General features: G+C 36.5%; 1 protein-coding gene across 2 annotated transcripts in view; it reads right to left on the minus strand.

The window, feature by feature from the left end:
• LOC120629812 (axoneme-associated protein mst101(2)) overlaps positions 1-20,845 on the minus strand; it is a 216,721-nt gene that overhangs the window by 32,519 nt on the left and 163,357 nt on the right. For both annotated transcript variants that reach the window (XM_039898867.1, XM_039898868.1), the window contains 2 exons: positions 3,700-3,768; positions 2,545-2,622 (listed from right to left, as the gene is read on the minus strand). In XM_039898867.1, the coding sequence (XP_039754801.1) occupies positions 2,545-2,622; positions 3,700-3,768 (147 nt within the window). The remainder of the gene's footprint in view (positions 1-2,544; positions 2,623-3,699; positions 3,769-20,845) is intronic.

Below are 20,845 nucleotides of genomic sequence, written 5' to 3' on the forward strand. Positions count from 1 at the left end.
ATCGGCCGCTGTATGATAAACATTAATGTTTTTCAGTGTATGTGTGTTTATATGTTCATTATAAGTATTTATGTATAAAATACATAAAAAATATCTTATCATCTTAGTACCCATAACACAAGCTACGATTACTTTGGGGCTAGATGGCGATGTGTGTATAATGTGTTGTTGTAGTATATTTATTTATATATTTATCTTAGGCTGCATATATATATATATATATATATATATATATATATATATATATATATATATACCAGGTGAGTACAGTCAAGGGCTAACTTGTAATGGAAAAAATGGTACTTCCTCGGGTTTTCAAGTCGATTGAGTGAGTGTGTTTGCTGACGCATAACAGACGTGTCACACTGAACAGGTCACGTCTCGGTAATACCTGCTCAAGGTGAAACATAAAGTCCTACCTAATACAAAGGGTCACCATACATACTATATTACGCTCCTAAACGGTCGCTTTCGGCCACCGATACTCTGTCACTCGATGAGTTTGTATTTTACTGTACTAGGGTCTTTTCGCCTTTTCGCGTCCGACGCCCAATTCGCGTCCAAACGACGGTACACTGTTTTACAACAGTGAAAAATAACAATACCGACACACCAATCTAAACAAGAGCGCTTCTATTGATGTTCGGACCTATGACAGGTACTCACACACAAACAAAAGATCTGTGCGTGCAACCCAAATTTAATGAAAAATAAACTAATCTTGCGTGTGCAACCAACATGCTGACGCGCGAATCTGTTGTAAAAAAAATAGTGAGCAGCTGTACTTTTCACGGTAAGTATTTAAGGTGTTTATGTGAAATTTAGAATACTTTGTTATCCCTAGACCTTAATTGTGAACCACACTATAGGAATAACGATGTTTGTGCTTATATTTTTCTACTGACAGTTTTATATAAGGTGGACGCGAACTGGTACATAAAATTTATAAAAAAAACACTTTGCGCCGCTGTGGATTTACGCTGTGGACGCAGATTACTCTAACTATTTCTCAGTAAGATGTTTAATTAAATACGATAACATGGGAAAAACAATATAAACTTCCTATCAAGTTTAACAACATTAACATGCATAATATGATGGCCGATTTGCGTCCATATTATTAGAAATATAAAAAAAGATAATGAATGTCAAAATCAGACTCGGACGCACAGTTTTCCTACATAACCCTATAACATTTTGCGTCCATCTTTTTATCACACGAAAATAATAGAGTAAAATTTATATAATTTTATTTAAACATACTCTTTATAACCTACCTAACCTAAAAATATACAATTATTATACGAAAATTATTTTATGTATTTGCCAATATTTGAATATTGTTCCATTTTTAGGGTTCCTTACCCAAAGGGTAATAATAGGAACCCAGTACTAAGACTTCGCTGTTCGTCTGTCACCAGGCTGTAGCTCATTAATCGTGATAGTAAGACAGTTGAAATTTTCATGGATGATGTATTTCTATTGCCGCTATAACAATAAATATTAAAAAATAAAATAAAAAACGGAACGCGCGAGTCCGATTCGCACTTGGCCAATTTTAAAGGCTTTGTACCGAAATGGTAAAATAGAATCGTATAAAGCCATCGACATGATATTCGAAATAATAGTGAATCTATTAATGGAGTTAGTTGGAGGAGAAAAAAAAAATATCCTGAAGTGCAATTTATGTTAACTTTTATGATATCGGCAATTAGGTATTAAATAAATGTTTTGATTAAAATCACAAGCTTCCCTTTTTATTTCCTATTTCCCTTCCTAATTATTTCTAAACAGGTGGACGCCAATTGGTCCACAGGCGGACGCAATCTGGATTTTGTGGACGCAAAATGGGAAAATCGCCTGTTTCAGCTATTTGTACCTGTGTAGAATAAAACATCAGATGCGTTGTCCAAAACTGTGCATTAAACTTGACAAGACTATATAGGGACTACATTACAACCATATTTGATTAAAAAATACGGCACGGACATTTTTTTTTTCACGTTCAAACCTAACAACTCCACTAAGTGGACGCAAACAGGCGAAATGACCCTAGTACTAATTTTATAAATTTAAAATGCATATAAAAATTTTCGGAACCCCACAGGATTTGAACCTGCGACTCTCTGGCAATCGCGGCCTAAGCGCTTTATCCAATTAAGCTACGGCTCTCCTACCGTTGATGCCGAAATTAGTACATATATGCCTTTCACATTAGTCTTATAGCGACTGTAGCGCCATCTAGTAGGAAACGTTGCAGTTTCGATCTACTTTTTCAAAGGTCCATATTACAATGAGACACGTTTGAAACAAGAGTGAACACATTGCTTTTTGATAATATAAATGTATTTTAAGTTTTTATATGCATTTTAAATTTATAAAATTGATAATTCCTCCAAGTAGGAGGTAGTAGTAGGTAGGTAAAAATAACTAATAAAATTATAAAAAAATAAATAATAGGTACTAACCGACTCTCGACTTTATCATCGAGAGACCAACAAAGCAGTTAATACAAGTAGGTATCAAAGCAAAGTAGATACTGACCCACATTTCGTTGAGCGGCTGAGGAGAGAGGGACGCGGGCGCGGAGGACATCGCAGAGTCTCCGTCCGAAGGAACCTCCTGGAAACAAAGATCATATGAATGTAACTAGAATTGTTATTAAGTACATTCAACAATATAGCAGTTCGGCTTTGGAAAGTGTTGCTCAAAAGAGCTGCTTCTGGATCGCCGTTTAAGAAACTGGTCAAGGAGTATCTTGTCAAAAGTTTGAGTGACAAACTTGGTTTGTTCCTTTCCCGCAGGGGATCCTTACGGTAAGATTACTATACAATTGATGAATTTTTTAATGACAAGGTTGCTTGGAAGCATCCGGCTCCGCTTTCAGCTCTCACAAGATAGAAAAATGAATGTTAAAATGCAAAATGTAAATTGTTGATGTAGGAAAAGAGCAACTGCTGAGTTTCTTGCCGGCTTCTTCTCGGTAGAATCTGCCTTCCGAACCGGTGGTAGAATCACTACAAACAGACAGACGTTTCAAAAGTGCTTAAATTAGGCCTACTTGAAATAAATGAATTTTGAATTGAATTAGGCACTATTGTCTTCTTTTTTTTCTTTTTTTAAAGGGGCTATTATAAAATATAATTTACGCTTTTTTTCTTTTCTTATAGAGGTTTTTTTAAGTATAATTTAAGTTATATAATATGAATTTAGTTATAAGCTATAAATAATTATATATATTTTTTGGCCAAACGTTTTTTTCGCAAGTCCGAAGGTTTGCTCGTCTTTTAGACGCTGCTTTGGCATCAAGTTCAACTTTTTGAAGCCGATTTATGGCTGTGCAATAAAGAGAAAAAAAAAAACATCGTAGTTTGAATTTTAGTAGGTAAGTTTAGTTTGTAATTTTCGGGGTCCTACAACTTTTCGAAGTCACGTGCGTTTTATATTCATGCCTGTAACATGCATATAAATTGCTTTAACGATGAATGAAAACATCGTGAGGTAACCTGCATGCCTGAGAGTTGTCAGAGAGGCGTGTGACGTCAACCAATCTGCGCTGGACCAGCGTGATGAACCACGGCCTAAACCCTTCTTATTCTGAGGGGGGGATCTGTCACGGACGTTGTAGTTCAATTGCACAAATAGTTATAGGTATATAGTAGGTTTAGTACTTTTTTTATTTTAGTTATTTGTACTTACTCTGTAATAAGTTTCTTTCCGATGCTGTATATCTGTTTTCAAATCTTCTCGATTGCTCTTTTCTTTTGCCTAGAACAATAAAAACAAAATGTTAAATATTAAAATTAAGTGAAACGGGCTTGTAACAAAGAAACGTAAAGGTATTTTTGATAATTTATAAATAAATAAATACATTAAAACAACATATGGCTCTTTTATTTATTTCAATAAGGTCAATGTGTTGTGTATTTTTCTTGGTTAAGAACTTAACAAATATTCTTCTAAAGTCAACATCTCCTGAAGATGCTCATGGGTAGAGGGTACATTGCCGAAGATCTGTTTGGAGTATAAGGATTGAAAAAAAAGGCTATAATAATAAAAATAGCCGCCGAAATGAGGCGAAAAAAATTTTTCGATCGTAAAGCACTCTCTGATGCTTCGCATCTTGAATCGTGCAATTATAAATTAAACCAGATTTTTGCAGAGTATAGCAAATTAAACTTATTTTTTATAAAAACAGATACATTGACAGTGTAGCCTTGCCGAAATCTATGATCATATAAGACGTATATTCTTTCACTATAGAACTTTAATGAATGATGTTTAAACTTATAATATAAATTAATTATGGTCGAATATCGACCAGTAGACGACCATTTGTATAATAGAAAAGACAAAGGGTGTTGCTCGCATTGAAAGACACTGCAATACCAAAGTAGGTAAGTAACTAATTTCACGCGCTATATCGCGGTAAAAGTCTCGTTAGAACATTGTTAGTAACAGATACCTGCTGAGTTACAAAGCTTATTTAACGAGTGAAAATAAATAGCAGCAGGTAAGTATCACAATCAAACCCTATCCGGCCACTAAGGAAAGTGAAACCGACATTGTTGCGTAATTAACTTATCATCTTTTCTTTGATCGGGTCTTTCAATGAAATTACAATCAAAATATATAGATTCGCACTTGCAAAACATTACACTGTGAGAGGAAATATCTTCCTCTTATTTATGTAAATACTAGAAAGAAATATGCGAAACATAATTGATATGTTTATATTTGGGTGTTATGTGCGTTTTAAGCAATCAAATATCAGCTGCTTTAACAGTGAACGAAAACATTGTCGTGAGAAAGCCTGCGTGCTTTAGAGTTATTCATAATGTCCTCAAAAGCTGCTGAAGGACAATCCGACTACGCGATATCATACCGGAACGCTAAATCGCTTAGCGGCACGTCTTCGACGGTGGGGTGGTAACTAGCCACGGCTAAAACCTCCCAGCAGAGAAAATTCAGAATTTAAAAATTCCCAAATTGCCCCTGCCGGAAATTGTACCTGGGACCTCCTGATTAAATTCACAGCGCTCATCGTTGCGCCAGAGGGGTCATCTATAGGTAATACAGTGTTCTGTATTTCAAGTGTTTTTTAAATACACTAGGTAGTTGGCGTACTTGTATCCTTCCTTAAACATTATAAAACAAAGATATAGACCAGTGAAGATTCGGAAATAATAAATTCCCAAATCTCCCCTGACGGGAATCGAACCAGGGACCTTCAACTTACAACCACATCGCTCACCACTGCGCCAGGGAGGTCGATGATGCTGATATAATAAAAACACTCGGTTCCTCCTAAGCGGTCATGCCCCAGTGGGTAGAAGCTCAACTTTACATTCGGGGGGCCGAGTTCGAATCCCAGCACGCACCTCTAACTTTTCATAGTTATGTACGTTATAAGTAATTAATATATCACTTTCTTCAACGGTGAAGGAAAAAATAGTGAGGCAGAATGCCTGAAAGTTCTCTATACTATTCTCAAAGGTGTGTGGATTCCACCAATCCACACTGGGCCAGCGTGGTGGACTATGGCCTTAATGGGATCACCCATTACCGGCCCACTACTGGGCACAAGGGGTTCCCATTGTGCCCAGTAGTGGGCCGGTAATGGGATGATGAGGATGATAGTTCATCCACAGACAGACACACACATACAGACACGTAAGACTGATAACACCCCATAGTTTTTGAGTCGGGGGCTAATGAAATCAAACCAGAATAAATAAATAAATAAATATACTACGACAATACACACATCGCCATCTAGCCCCAAAGTAAGCGTAGCTTGTGTTATGGGTACTGAGATGACTGATGAATATTTTTATGAATAATTTACATAAATACTTATAATATACAGATAAACACCCAGACACTGAAAAACACTTATGTTCATCACACAAACATTTTCCACTTGTGGGAATCGATCCCACCGCCTTGGACTCAGAAAGCAGGGTCGCTGCCCACTGCGCCAGTCGGATGTCAATATATCAGAATAAACATAACCAACGTGGAAAGTCAGCACGCATAGAGTCTGCGGTTAACACCATAAACAACAGGTTTTGTTTATGGAATTAGCATCTTCTCCACAAATCACCGTTAAATCCTTTCACCGGTCAGATTGCGGTTCCAGTATAGCCTAACAAAAGTGTTTACGCATAAAGCTGAAAAGTCAAAGTCAAAGTCAAATATTTCTTTATTAAAATAGGCACATATGGCACTTTTGATGCGTTGATCACATTCAAAATTTGTACATAGCAGTGAGTAGTGATGGTGATAGAACAAATATTACACAGATATTATTCTTCATATCTAGATATTATTTCGACTGTGGGATGGTGATAACAAAAAAACCTGGCTAAGTTGTGGGCTCTTTTTAGACCAGGGGCGTTTGGAACCCTCCTTGCTTTAGTTTCAAGTTACAAGTGTTGTTATTACCTTCATTTAAGTTGTGGTAACATGTTATGAACGCTTCATAAGTGCCTGTGATAAGGTATACGTGAATAAAACATTTTTTTATTTGAATTTGAATTTGATATCAGAATAAATTTAGTAGGGCCTATTATTATCTACACGGAAAGGACGGAATCTATCTACTGACTTTTATTTGCAATCTGACGATTTTGGATAGATTAATTTCGATTGTTTCAGATGATGTCGCAGCCAAACGCTGTCTTGTCATCGAGTTAATAAATTCTCATACCATCGTAGACTTTAATCTGTATCATCTGTAATCATTATTATCAGTGATGTGCAATTACTTCTCACGCTATATCGATATCGATAATGTACCCGTTTACATTGTCAAATCAATCACGAGATACCACGGGCGATACTTAAGTAGGGCAGATCTCATCTGTCTGTTTTGCCGTATCGTGATGACCTCCACCTTTCTATCGGCTTTCGCTAATCAAATAGGCATGTACTGCAGATCGATATCAATGCATAGTTGTCGATGAAACAACGGTTAGTTATGCAAAGCATGGTGATGTTTACTAGCGTACCTTCAAGACAAAAGTAAATAGGCTAACTTAGACCTCATGACTCATCTTTGCTTTCCATCAGGTATGATTAACGTGACCACTTTATTTTTTTCATAGCGGGAGGAATTTAATTTTACCAATATTTTACTATTAAGTATCATTGTACAGTTTTTTTTAATTCAATTAACAAGTTAGCCCTTGATTGCAATCTTACCAGATGGTAAGTGATGATGCAGTCTAAGATGGTAGCGGGCTAATCTGTTAAGGAGAATGTTAGTCGTACCCCTAATCGGTTTCTAGGAGAGTGGGAAAAGCGGGACTGACTGTTCTCGCTGGAGCCAGCGGGACAGACAGCCTGAAATCGGGACTGTACCCAAAACGGGATGTATGATCGTTTTAGTTGTCGTAATGATAATAATCACAACGTTCCCTATCGATAAAGACGGCTCTACTGACTTCATTATTTTAACTTAAGACTCTGTAAGCGATTGATAGACTTCAGATGTATGAAGCTAAACATTATTTCCCCATACATCTCTATTTTTAATTTCTGAGCCCTCGCTTAAATCATTTAAACAACGTCCAATATTTCCTAACTTGTGGATTATTTTGCTTGATAAAAACTCATTTCAGAAATAGCCAATTCTAAAACCTAGAGTCGTGAACCATGAGAAAACATACTGCTTGTAAAACTAACCATGTTCAACGTAATTTATCTAGACAATAATTGATAAATAGCCATTCCTATTACAGTAAAGTCGCCGTGAAATGTCGTGATTGGACCAAATCGGGTAATAATTGGACAATAATCACCCATTGTGGCGAATTTGTAGGCGAGCCCCGTAATCGATCTAAATTCTCATCTTGCCAACGAAAGTAAGTTATACCTCGGTCGCATAGAAATTCCCAATACCTATCTACATTTTCGGATGTTGGAAATTGTAATGTAAACTGTAATTCACCAAAGGAATGTGTCCGCGACGGATCTCTCCCGTATAATAATAATAAGAGTTTTTCCTTTGGGAACATTAGAGTGGCGAACGAGTGTGGTTACAATCGTTTACCCGGGCGTGTATACACAAAAAAATGTCGATCGAGAAGTTGAAGGAGTTTGATATTAAGACGGAAGTGTGGTCGTCGTGTGTGGAAAGACTGGATACTCTATTTCCTATAAAAATGTTAGGAGTTAGCTCAAGTTGCCTACTCTAATAGCGGTTATGGGAGACGAGGCGCATGAGCTCCTGGTTAATCTATCCAGTTCAAAGAAACCATCTGGTTTGAGATACGATAATGCACTTGATTTATTACGGCGACCAGCTCCATCAGCTTTAGCAGAACGCTTCAGGTATAGGCATAGACGAGAATATCGCCAACTACGTTGCGGAGTTAAAAAAAATGACTGCAATTATTGTCATTGCAATCTAGGGGAGAATCGAGCCAATAGCGCCGACTTAGCGTAAAGCGTTTTTAAGTTTTTCCGCAATAAATTTTTATAATGTTAAATTGTAAAACGTAAAAATTTTAAAAGAAGAACTTCGCAGAAGAGTATGCACTCGGAACAGTTTACTGTCGCTGTTTATAGTTCACATATATAACAGATATATTTGGCGTTTTAAAAGAGCTTGTAAGATATGTAAACATGCAATAAACTCTGTATAATTCTGTTATATATTGACGGCTGATTGGGGCACTGGGCAGCGACCCTGCTTTCTAAGTCCAAGGCCGTGGGTTCGATTCCCACAACTGGGCAATATTTGTGTGATGAACATGATTGTTTTTCAGTGTCTGGGTGTTTATCTATATATTAAAAGTATTTATGTATATTATTTATAAAAAATATTCATCATTTATCTCAGTACCCATAAAACAAGCTGCGCTTACTTTGGGACTAGACTAGACTAGCGATGTGTGTATTGTCGTAGTATATTTATTGGTTTATTTATTAGATATGCAGTGTTTGTTGCAAAACAGTTTGGTTGAAATTATTACGAAGTTGCGAACGAAAAAAAGGCATTCGGAGTTCGCTTACATGTTAGGATATTTCTAATTCATCTAGGCTTAGGGATGCCTGATCTGAATTCAATGCAGTTTCTTTATTGATACAACAGACTTATTACATTCGGATCAGATCGTAGGAATGTTTGACCTAAACTTTCACTGTTTGTTGCCAATTCGTTGTTAGCTATTTTGTGATGAAAACTAGATAAATGGGTGGGTAAAATCGCATTATAAACCGGGCTCTAAACGGTCACGGTATACTATGACTCAGTCATCTGAGAGTAGGTAGGACCTAGCAGAGCTTTTTGGTGACGGATTGCGTCTGGAAAAGTGCCGCCATGCTTATCTCTGCCGCCAAGCGGCATTGTTGCAATGCTGTGTTTCGGTCTGAAAGGCGTGGTTGCTGGTGTAATTACAGGCATATGAGGCTTAACACCCACGCCTCAGGTTGATGGAGACGGCAACTTGTAGGGCGACTTTGCATGCCGTACGAAGTGTTACGCTGTTTTTAGGCGATGGCTTTCCACCTTTCTTTTTTCTTCCTTTTTTTTTTAACATTAACTGTTAAAAAAAAACGTAACAACATGAAAATCTTTTCAAAATTTTTATCTTCGCCTTATTCTATGTTTGTGGAAAACACGCGCGACAGTAGAAAAATTAATACTTTGAAAGTTTTATTGTAATGTTATTTTATTTCTATAATTTTCTAGTTATCGGACAACCAAAAGTCTGTCAGCAATAAAATTTGAGATTTTGATGTTGAATACCGGAATGAGCCTGAAGACTTTGAAAATTTGATAACAAATTTGAAACAAAAAGTGTACACTGTCAAACCTTTTTTTGAAAAACTAAAATGTTGACTGTAGCTAACTTTAGGGAGTCGGTTTTCGCTCATCATTTTTCCCTAACGCGCCAAAAAATAATAACTTCAAAAACTAACACCTACACCACTATACTGTTAAACATAACAGCAATAGATATTTTAAAATAACTCAAAACACCTTTAGCAATAAAATAGCAATTCCAATTTCTCCAACTTATACTATGTTAACAAGTATAAGTTGGATTTTGAACTTAAGTCATCCAATAATAAATGCTTCTATGATTTTTTTTTCTATTATATTAATAACTAGCTGTTTCCCGCAAGTTGTCCGTTATTTTGGCTTATAGTTAATAATTTATGGACCAAGGACAAACAAAAACACACTTTCGCATTCATAATAATATTAGTGAGGATTGTTTTAAACGCATGAAACCTATAAAAGTTAGATGTGCGCGTTTTAGCTCGGTTACCCGAAAAAAAAGCTAGCTGGTTACGTTAGCTAAACTCGTATCGTGCCCTGACACTGAGTATACCTTTCCACAAAACGACATTTTATAAACAATCGTTTACCGTACAAGCCATCGAATTGAGGAATGCGCTTCCTATGAACATACGGCAGTCAAAATCACTGGCGATATTTAAAAACTCGATCAAGTGTTATATGCCCAACTCAAGACGATGTTTAATATTATTTATTTACTCTTGCATTTATTATATGGGAAATAATATATTAATAGGTATAATCTAAAATAAACTTAAAACGTCACCGAAACCACCGCAGCGAGGCACAGTTCCTAAGATGCTGGCAGCATTTCCCCTTTGTATGGCCAAACTAATTCTGTGGCCAAGGTAACTGCCCGCTCTAGGATCACCCGTAGACTCGATAACCTTTTTTGATAATTCTTTAAAAATAGCTCGTGTCTCCAGACTAGATTTTTTGTGACCGTGGGGGTCACAAAAAATCTACTCCAAAAGGCACAAAAATGAAACTGCTATCCAGGTTTTTATATTTACGCCTCTTAGCCTGCTCGACACTGGTAGCAGCCGCACCCACCATTGACGAGGTGGCCGGGATGTGTGATGCAGCTAGGGTATCGACACAAGTTGCATCCCACAGGTTATAAGTTGTTTTTTTTTTAATTATTATATGTTAGATGCGTTTGTGTATATGTAATAATAAGAATTTAGTTATTCGTATGTATGTATTTTATATTTTGTACCACGTGCAGTTAGTTTTCCTCTTTTTTTCCTAATTTTAAGGTTGCCTGGCAGAGATCGCTACTAAGCCATAAGGCCTTTTGTATTCTGCTTCTTTTTGTATGTTTCTGTTTTGTTGTATAATTCTTTTAGTTCATGTGGTGTACAAATAAAGAGTTATAATAATAAGCTACCTCTGCATTATCTAAATACAAAACAATAGTAAGAACTTGAGAGTTAGATATACATAGGTATTAACGGTGTGCTGTGCTATCTAAGGCTCTTTACACCCCGCTCACTTGCCCCAGTTCCCAGCCGACGCTAATAGGAAGCCGTTACTATTCCAACATTACTCGTTTAGGGCCTAGTACATTCTAGTGTCCAGTAGGTCTAGCATGCGCACCACGAGAAAATTATCAACCTTTATCTTGCTTGAATGAATTAAAGAAAATACTTGTATTGTACACAAAACAAGTTGTACGCGCATACAATTTGGCGGCTTTATCGCTACAAAGCGATCTCTTTCGGGCAATAGTAGGTCAGTCTTAAGAGAGATATGGGTCGTGCATATAAATATAGTGGAATAGAAAAATACGAGTAATGGACTAGAGTTCATTATCTCGTCCGACGCATTCTAGCACGGCTAGCATAGACAGGAGACAAAATTATATCCCCCGACTTTATACCCTAAGGATAAAATTACCGTGACCACGTGCAAAACACGGCAATATGAGAAGTTTACCCCCATTTATTGTGCACAATGCTCGGAGAGTCATAAAGGTGTGGCAAAAATCACATTTCTTGAGTTCTAGACCATATTTCTTACTAAATCGATATCCGCTGTACATAACTAAATAAAATTGACCTATTCGACTATTAAATAACATAATTAAAGGTAAATAATTAGCATTAAGGTTTAGTTATTTACTAGAATTTTGAGATAAAATGTAAATGATTAATTTATCTTTTATTTTGTTATTTTTAACAGTCGAGTAAATTTCATTCAGTCTTGTACAACGGGTGTGATTTACTGTCGGCGATTACTTAGTGAATGCGACAAATAGTAGTTTATTAGTAACAAACAACTAGTTAGTTCGTCTAAATTAAGGTTAAGTTATTTATTATAATTTTGACATAAAATAAATATTGATAAATTTGCTTCATATTATTTTTTTCTGTATATAGATAGATAGGTGGATAGATAAAGTCTTTATAGTACAAATTAAAAAAGAAAACAAGAAATATCAAAAACAAAAGATTATATAAAAAGCGCAAAGGCGGTCTTATCGTTTTAAGCGATCTTCTCCAGACAATCCTTTATGGAAGAACCAAGTAAGGGAAATACTACAGGTTAATAACTAGTATATCCATTCTTTAGACGAACTAACAAGTTATTTGTTACTTAATAAACAACACTATTCGTCGCGTTCATTCATCGCCGACAGTAAATAACAAACAAGGCGCAATAAATAACTTTATTTCACTTGCAAAGTAATATTTCAACCGGTATCGTACCTAATCTTTGTAGCATAAATCCCGTAGGTAATACATAAACTATCTGGCCCGATATCGATACTCGCAAATTGGAATATACATAACGAGGCGCCTAGCTACAAACTCAAGCATCGTCATCGTCATATCAACCCATTATTGACCTAATAAAGGCTGTGTCGCGCATAGAGAGAATGCACAGGGTTTGCAGATAATGTAAAATGAAGAAAATCTCTTGTACGAGTTTTAAAAAACTTAAGGATAGGCATTGTAAGAGTTATAAAAAGCTTACCCTTAAGTATTTAGAAAGAAAGAAAACTTTATTTGGATATACGCACACTAGAATTAAAATACAACTTAATCGTCTACACAACAATTATAGGAACGGTGTGATTCCAAAATGGTCTTCACTCAGCATGTTTGCAGTGCCTGTTAAAGACACAGCGCTGATCTTCCGTGAAGCCAGACGCCAGACGTGACGTTTGGACGGTATAGGCACTGATAGAGCGGCGCTTAATAAACTACTACTACTAAATACTACTACTCACTAACGGGTAAAATAATACAATTTAAAAGTATTATATAATTAAAAAATAAGAGAAAAAATTGTAATAATAAATAAAAATAATATAAAAGTTTTGTATACATATATAATATTTTGTTACGATCAAAGCGATAAAAATAAAATAAAAAGAATAAACACACGTAGGCACCCTTGTTCAAATGTTTTGTTGTTGGAAAAGATATTCTTTTAATTTCTTTTTAAAAGAGAGTTAAGACATGCTGATATCTCGTAATGGCGGAGGTAGGTCGTTCCAACATTTAGTAACCGCGAATTTATAACTAACTCGTACTGGAGATTTTCGTCATTTTATATAATCTGCATACCCTGTACTCTCTACACGTCACTGACTACAGGGCGCGGGTCTACTCTCGGGCGTCTGTTGTATTTGTAACAATTATTAATTGTTGTCTTAACAATTATTCATTGTGAAGTGAACATCTCCTGAGGATGCCCCGGTTTCGAAGAGAAACGTGCGTAGAGGGTACATTGCCGAAGATCTGTTTGGTGTGGAGTATAAGGATTGAAGAATATAAATTACACCATACAGATTCTCCTGCTTATCGCGGAGTGTATCAAATTAAGCTTTATTTTCATAATATATTATGGAATTCCGCAAAGTAACGCCTGCTTCTCCAACAAGATACTGTATTTGGTGAAAAATAAAGTGAATTTTCATTCTGATTCATTATAATTTCATGATGAAGCTTATGGTCATATGCACCTAATTTATGAAGTTCAATGAATTCTATCAAAATTGAATAAAGCGTGTGTGGTCTCGCATATCTCTCGAAATAACACATCAATCAGAAAATGAACAACACAATGGCAAACACTTTCACAGCATCTCTCTATTCATTCACACTATACGCAATTATATATTATGCGTTTGCAGCTATCAACGAACTCAAAATGTCTATATTATGTTATGTAACTATATAAATAATATATAAAAATTTCTAAATTCATTTATTTCAAGTAGGCCCAGTTTATAAGCACATTTGAAACGTCAAGTCAGTCTGTTTGTAGTGACTCTACTACCGGTTTACAGTATTTTAAATCTTGTGAGAGATGACAGCGGAGCATGCTTCATGTGTTTTAACACATTGTTTAAACTTACCTATGCATTGATATATATATATATATATCAACAGATTACCGGCCCACTACAGGGCAAGGGTCCGCTCCTACAATGAGAAAGGTTTGCGGATTGGACGCCACATGCCTTTGAGGACGCTCAGGCATGCAGGTGTCCTCCCGTTGTTTTTCTTCACCGTTGAAACAAGTGATAATTGAATTGCTTAAAACGCACATAACTTAGAAAAGTTAGGGATGCGTGCTGGGATTTGAACTCGGCTCCGTGAATATTAGGCCGAAGTCCTAACCATTAGGCTATCATAGCTTCACTAAGCTATCGCCTATAAAACGATAAGGCCGTTAAATTGTACCCTTAGCGTTAAGCTCAAATGTATTTGCATTTTTTTGAATTTTATCTGTGGTGTATTCGTTCATTCCTCCCTTAATTCCATCAATCAGTTATCATTAATTCATGGCTGATATTGTACTCGAAGAATCAGTTATCATTAATTCATGGCTGATATTGTACTCGAAGAATCAGTTATCATTAATTCATGGCTGATATTGTACTCGAAGCTCGGTATCATATCATATCGCCAGGAACTTTCACACCATCTCTCTATCAAATCACGCAATTATGTCCAATGTATCCGTTGCTATGTGACGCGCCTGTAATTTAATAATTCGCTCGTTGCGGCCCCACGCGCAGTGCCAGTTACTGTAGTGTGACCATCTTACTACTATCGCACAAAGTAGTATTGTTTCATAATAGATGTTGTTTTGATTCAAAAATGTTATTTTTAATTTATTTTAGCACGTCAAGGGGTATCAAGACTTAAGGATTCGAAAAACCTATAAAATATGTAATATTTTGTATCAGTAATTAAAAGATGAAGACTGCAATTTTTAAATAATGGTAGCAAGTCCTTTGGATATTTATATTTTTTATTTTATTTAGAACCTTTGAGAACAATCCTCCTCATCATTACCAGCCCACTAAGGGGCACGGGTCTCGCCATTGAGAACATTATGGAGGACACTCAGGAAGGTAAAACGTTCACAAACAATAAATCGCAGATTAAATATATAACAATGATTTCGGGCCAAAACACTACCCCGTCCAACGATTCTTATGGATTGGATTCGTTCATCAATAGGTAATCGGGAAAAGGTTGCCACGGCACGTTACTAAAGCGAAGCTTTTTCAAATACCTCGGCCACTCTAGGAACACCCGATCAATACAACAGTTTACCAATGCATCCACGACGCAAGTACAAAGTTTCCTTCACCGCAACAGTAGGTAACGGTGAAGGGTAATATTTAATTTCTTAAATAGCACTAAACTTCGAAAAGCTATCACCGCTTTTGAGAACAATACCGAGTAATTACTTTGTGTACACTCTCTTTAAAATAAGTGCGTTAATTAAATGCGAACAAAATGTAAATAAACAACAAAAATGTCTTTTGATTCTCCTATAAATTTAGGAAAAGTACTAAACGTACTATTAGACAAAACAGCCGCTTAGCTAACATTTAACTAACAGTGTAGAAATGTGAGTTAAAAGTTAGCTAAGCGGCTTAATGTTAGCAACAAACTTAACTTTCACATTTAACAGGGATTTTCACCAATACTTGTAGATCGATAATAAAATAATTGTGTCAAACATTATAAAAAATCCACTCATCTTACTCTCTCTTTCAATAAATATAGAGCTGAGTGTCGTTTTAATACCTTATAATTTATGTGTCCTACTTTAGCTGGACGTTGGACTGGTGACCCTAACGAAATGACGAGTCTCGTAAACCGTAGGTCAGTTCCCTGTCGAACTTTCTCATGTTTTGTTCTCACATAGCAACGGTTGTCAATCGACATACCTGCACTACATGTCTACATAAGACGCACCTATACGACGAAGATACGAAGTAAAAGAAAAAAAATCATTAAAATCCCTGCACAATTAAGAGGAATAGTTATACTTACAATAGCTTACAATTCTTTATAAAAAATAGTAAAATATTATTTGTAAGACTAAATATAAATGTTATAATATACAAACAAAAAATCATAAGGGGACACCCCATAAATTACGTGAGGTGTTTTTTAAAATTTTCTGTCCCTTCCTCACCCCCTGGTGAGATATCGTGAAATTTTATTCAACCCCCTACACCATCCCCACGCACATTTTGAAAAATCTCATCAAGTGAGATTTTGCAAATGTGTGTGTCTTACGTAAACGCGTTGGATTGTTATTGTACAAAAAAAGTGGTATTTTCCGAGACCCCCCATTCTCCATCGTAAGATTAGATGATTTGACTCGACCCCCTCCCCCCTTAAACATCTCACGTATTTTATAAACGCCCCCTAAAACGCTCGCTACTATACTATACTATACTATATATACTATACTATACGCTTGGACAGGAAAAACGATTTTAAGGGGGTTAAACAGGGAATGGAAGTTTGCACGAAAGTTTCTTATACATATAAGTGACTAAGTATGTCAGAAGTCTACCAATAATATAAAAAAACCTAGCATGGTCATTAAGAACTATTTATCTACATCACAGCTAGCAATACATGAAGTTATAGATTTTAAGTTTTTGTCACCGTCATAAGGTAGCCATAGCCGTCATAAGTAGTTTATCGGCTTTTTACAAGATATACTAATATCGGAGTGTGCTCAGGGACTATTGGATCTCGTTCCCTCATCACTATTTTACCATCGCGCCGGAATACACCGGGCGGGTTTTCATCCGTATGTTGTCAATATCCCAAAAACTAGTACGAAGTGATTTGCATCTTCTTTTTTGAAAGCATGGCTGGGGTTTGGAACCCTTCGGATATCTGTGTTTCCCAACCCTGGGTATCTTTAAAGGAACAGTGAATAGGCATCTTCTAGGTAAGCGTGTCCAATCTTAGGCCACATGATATATTTTTCATCAGGTGAGATTGTGGTTCCTACTTTTATTAATTTAAATTTATAAGAATTCATAATTTCTAAATCTTTATCTGGGAGGCGAGTGCTGGTAATGCGATGTCGCGTAAAAACCGATTAGGGGTATAGTTTCAATATAACTGGCATACTCCTAACCAGGTAAGCCTCCTGCCATCTTAGACTGCGTCATCACTCAAAAACAGGTGATATTGCTGTTAAGGGCAAAAAAAGGGTAAAAAAAAATGTCAAGTTACAAGACAGCCCACAACTCTTGAAACTTGGCTAAGAACCTACCATACATATATTTAGCCTAGTAGGTATAAGTACTAGTCCACGACACTGTCGCCTTCTGCATTGTTCTTATAAATTACATTTAAAATGCCAGTGAACGGCCCAATCTAAAGGAGGTCATAGGTCCTTGAATTGTATGCGGATTAGAACGTACAATCATCACAGATGCCGCACGTAATAAAATGGGTCATGCCTTTTTGACCTTAATTGCATTGTGTTTAAGGCGCAAGTGGCGTGAAGCTGGCTGAGAAATTTATGGCAGGTAATCAACTATGACGCTAATCGACTTGTACAGGACATGCATTTCGTAAGTTGACTCAGAATCGATTTATTAATAAATTAAGGGCGACTTTATTATTAGAGTGGGTGGCTGGAGACATTAATTAGGAGTAAGTACCTAATAATCAAAATATTACGTTCATAAATTTCGATATCCGATTTAAATAATTATTTTTGTACTATAGAGGATATAATATGTGTTTTTTTTTGCCCCCTCATTTAAGGCTTAGCGATACTGAATACTTAATTTTTTTTTTTTAATTACAACTAAATTGAATCCACATCAAAAAACAAAATCAAACGCAGACGAAGTCGCGGACAGCAGCTAGTAAATAATAAATAACAATACTACTATATCAATCGGCCGTCAGAATGAATGCGTGTCATCAAGGTATTTTTGCTCGCAGCATAATAGAATTACCTCGAAACAAAAGTTTAAATAATAGATGGTGAAATGCGAATGAGATAAATGGCACAATGAATTACACAATCGCGAACAATTTCGCAAATTGCATTAAAATCTGCGAAGTCTGGTGAAAGTGGGCACGCTGACTTGATAGCCGATACGTCGGCGATGCGACCCAAAACTATTTCCTTGGTTACCTCGATTTTCAAAATACATAGTTAGGGTTAATTGAAAATATGTATATTAGTTACAAATTGAATAATCCCACGACTTTCTTTGTAGTGTACATTATTCTACAAGTCTAGCCCTTTCATTTGATACCCCATATTGAGAGAGTTGTTAAAAAAATATTGTAATTCAACTATTTATATTATTCGTGGTGGCGGCCATCATGAATTTGAAATTTGTCATAATGTTGTCAAACGAGCGGTTGCGTGCCACTTGCAGGGGTCTTCAACCTTTTTAATTTCAATGGCCTAGACTAATAATCGTTTTTGGGCCCATAACACAACGTAAAATATATAACGCAATGGATACAAATTTCAGCAAAAGATATACGGTTCAAGTTAAGATACATACATATTGTAGTAGAGAAAAGCCATTAAACAAACATAATATATTTGTGCGCCCGCATTACAAAGGTTGACTCAACTTTATGACATAGATTTTATTAATTTACCTACTACGGAATTGTATTATTCACTTCGGGCGAAACCAGGGAGGGTCGCTAGTTTATTCAAAAACTAAGATCGGTGCAGTACCTATTTGCGCCTAACATATTAAGTAAAAACAACAGACACGTACAGTATTCATAATATGAGTATGGATAAGTAAAGGTTTAAAGTCTTGTCGAGCTGTCCCGTAAAATTCAGATTGCTATGCGTTATTAATGTTTCACTAAGTTAGGTGCCTACTTAAAGCAATATAATATTAAGGTACAGAAAATAATATTTCTGAATAAACTTCAAAGTTAATAGGTACCGATTTGCAAATCAGTAGGCATTCCTTGTCCCACTGACTTAACTACTTGGACAGCTATAAAACGGTTTGAGAATATGTATAGCTTCATTATACTGCGCTACAAAATTATCGAGTAAAGAATTCTATACAAGAGACGAGACCAGTTGTGGGCGACATCTGTCAACAAAAACAATGAATACTATCGATGTGTATCGAAAATAATAACAAAACAACATATTGAATAATCTTATTACGACAAAAACGTTAAAAATGCCTAATTATTAACTAGGGAGACAAAAATAATAATAATTACAAAATAAGATTAATATTTACAAAAAATATGTGCTCAAATGATTGAGTTTCGTGAATACTCCGTTATTTTTAATGACTACGTTTTTGCGGCGCTTGCGTTTGCGACTCAGGGCCCTTGACGCAAAAAGTTTTATTAATATCCTGTACCAAATATTCGTCTGGTGACCCAAGAGGTCCGCTTATTTAGCCCCACGGCTAAGTTTAGCAATTCAAAGGGGCATTAGCGCCAGCATATTGTTTATATTTGAAAAAATATTATTTCAACCAATGAAAGTTTTGACTTCGGCATTATTTCATTTTGACCCAACTATAAATCGCAATCCGTTATAATTTTGTCAATAAAGCGGTGATAGCCTAGGGTTTAAAAAGACTTCAACCTGCCTTTCGGTTGGACCCAGTTCGATCCCCGGCACGTAAGGTGCGTTTAAAGCAATTAAATATCACTTGCTTTAATGGTGAAGGAAAACATCGTGAGGAAACCTGTATGACTGAGCGTTCTCCATAATGTTAAGACTGAGTAGCGTGGTGGACTCTAAGAACAGACCCCTGTAGTGCGCCGGTAATGTAATGTTTATCATCATCATTTCAAACAATGAAAGTCCACTGCTGGACATAGGTCTTTTTTACGGAGTTCCAAAATCCACAGTCCTGGGCCGCTTGCCTCCAGCGGCTCCCAGCGACTCGCCTGATGTCATCTATCCACCGCGTTGGGGGCCGACCTACGCTGCGTTTACTTGTGCGGGGTCGCCATTCCAGCATCTTAAGACCCCAACGTCCATCGGTTCTCCGAGCTATGTGCCCTGCCAATTGCCACTTCAGCTTCGCAACTCGCTGAGCTATGTCGCTAACTCTAGTTCTCCTACGGATCTCCTCATTTCTGATTTGATCACGTAGAGATACTCCGAGCACAGCACTCTCCATCGCCCGCTGAGTGACTCTGAGCCTTCTTATGAGGCCCATAGTTAGCGACCACGTCCACGTAATGTGTTGACAATGATAAAATATTTTATCTATAAAGCTGAACTAATGCCGCTGAGTCAGAGAAGTAATCTGTATTTTCGAACAACATAACTCCCCGTTCCCACATACTAAGAGCGTGCTACTTTCAAAAGTCAGAACCTATCTGTCGTTTTGAAGATCGGAGATGCGGTCGGGTTCAAAGGTCGGCGGAAAGCCTACATTTGTCGTTTTACGAGCCGGCCATTCCGCGCATATTGTGAAGCGAAATGTGTCTTAAAGATACATTATAATCTCATAAACATGGATCAAAAATGACATCAAATTCAAATTCAAAGAAGACAGCTACTTGGCAGCAAAAATAAGCATGGTAGGTACTTGATAGTGCTGCCCCGTACTGCCCCGTACGAGCTCTGTCACAAGAAGGTGTACTCTTTTTTTATTCTACTACAAGTTAGCCCTTGACTGCAATCTCACTTTGTAAGTGATGGTCTAAGAAGATAGTGAGTAAGGGAGTTTGCTAGTTATATACAACTTATACTCTTAATTGGTTTCTACGCGAT

This window comes from Pararge aegeria, chromosome 15 (assembly GCF_905163445.1).
Source record: "Pararge aegeria chromosome 15, ilParAegt1.1, whole genome shotgun sequence".
NCBI lineage: Eukaryota > Metazoa > Arthropoda > Insecta > Lepidoptera > Nymphalidae > Pararge > Pararge aegeria.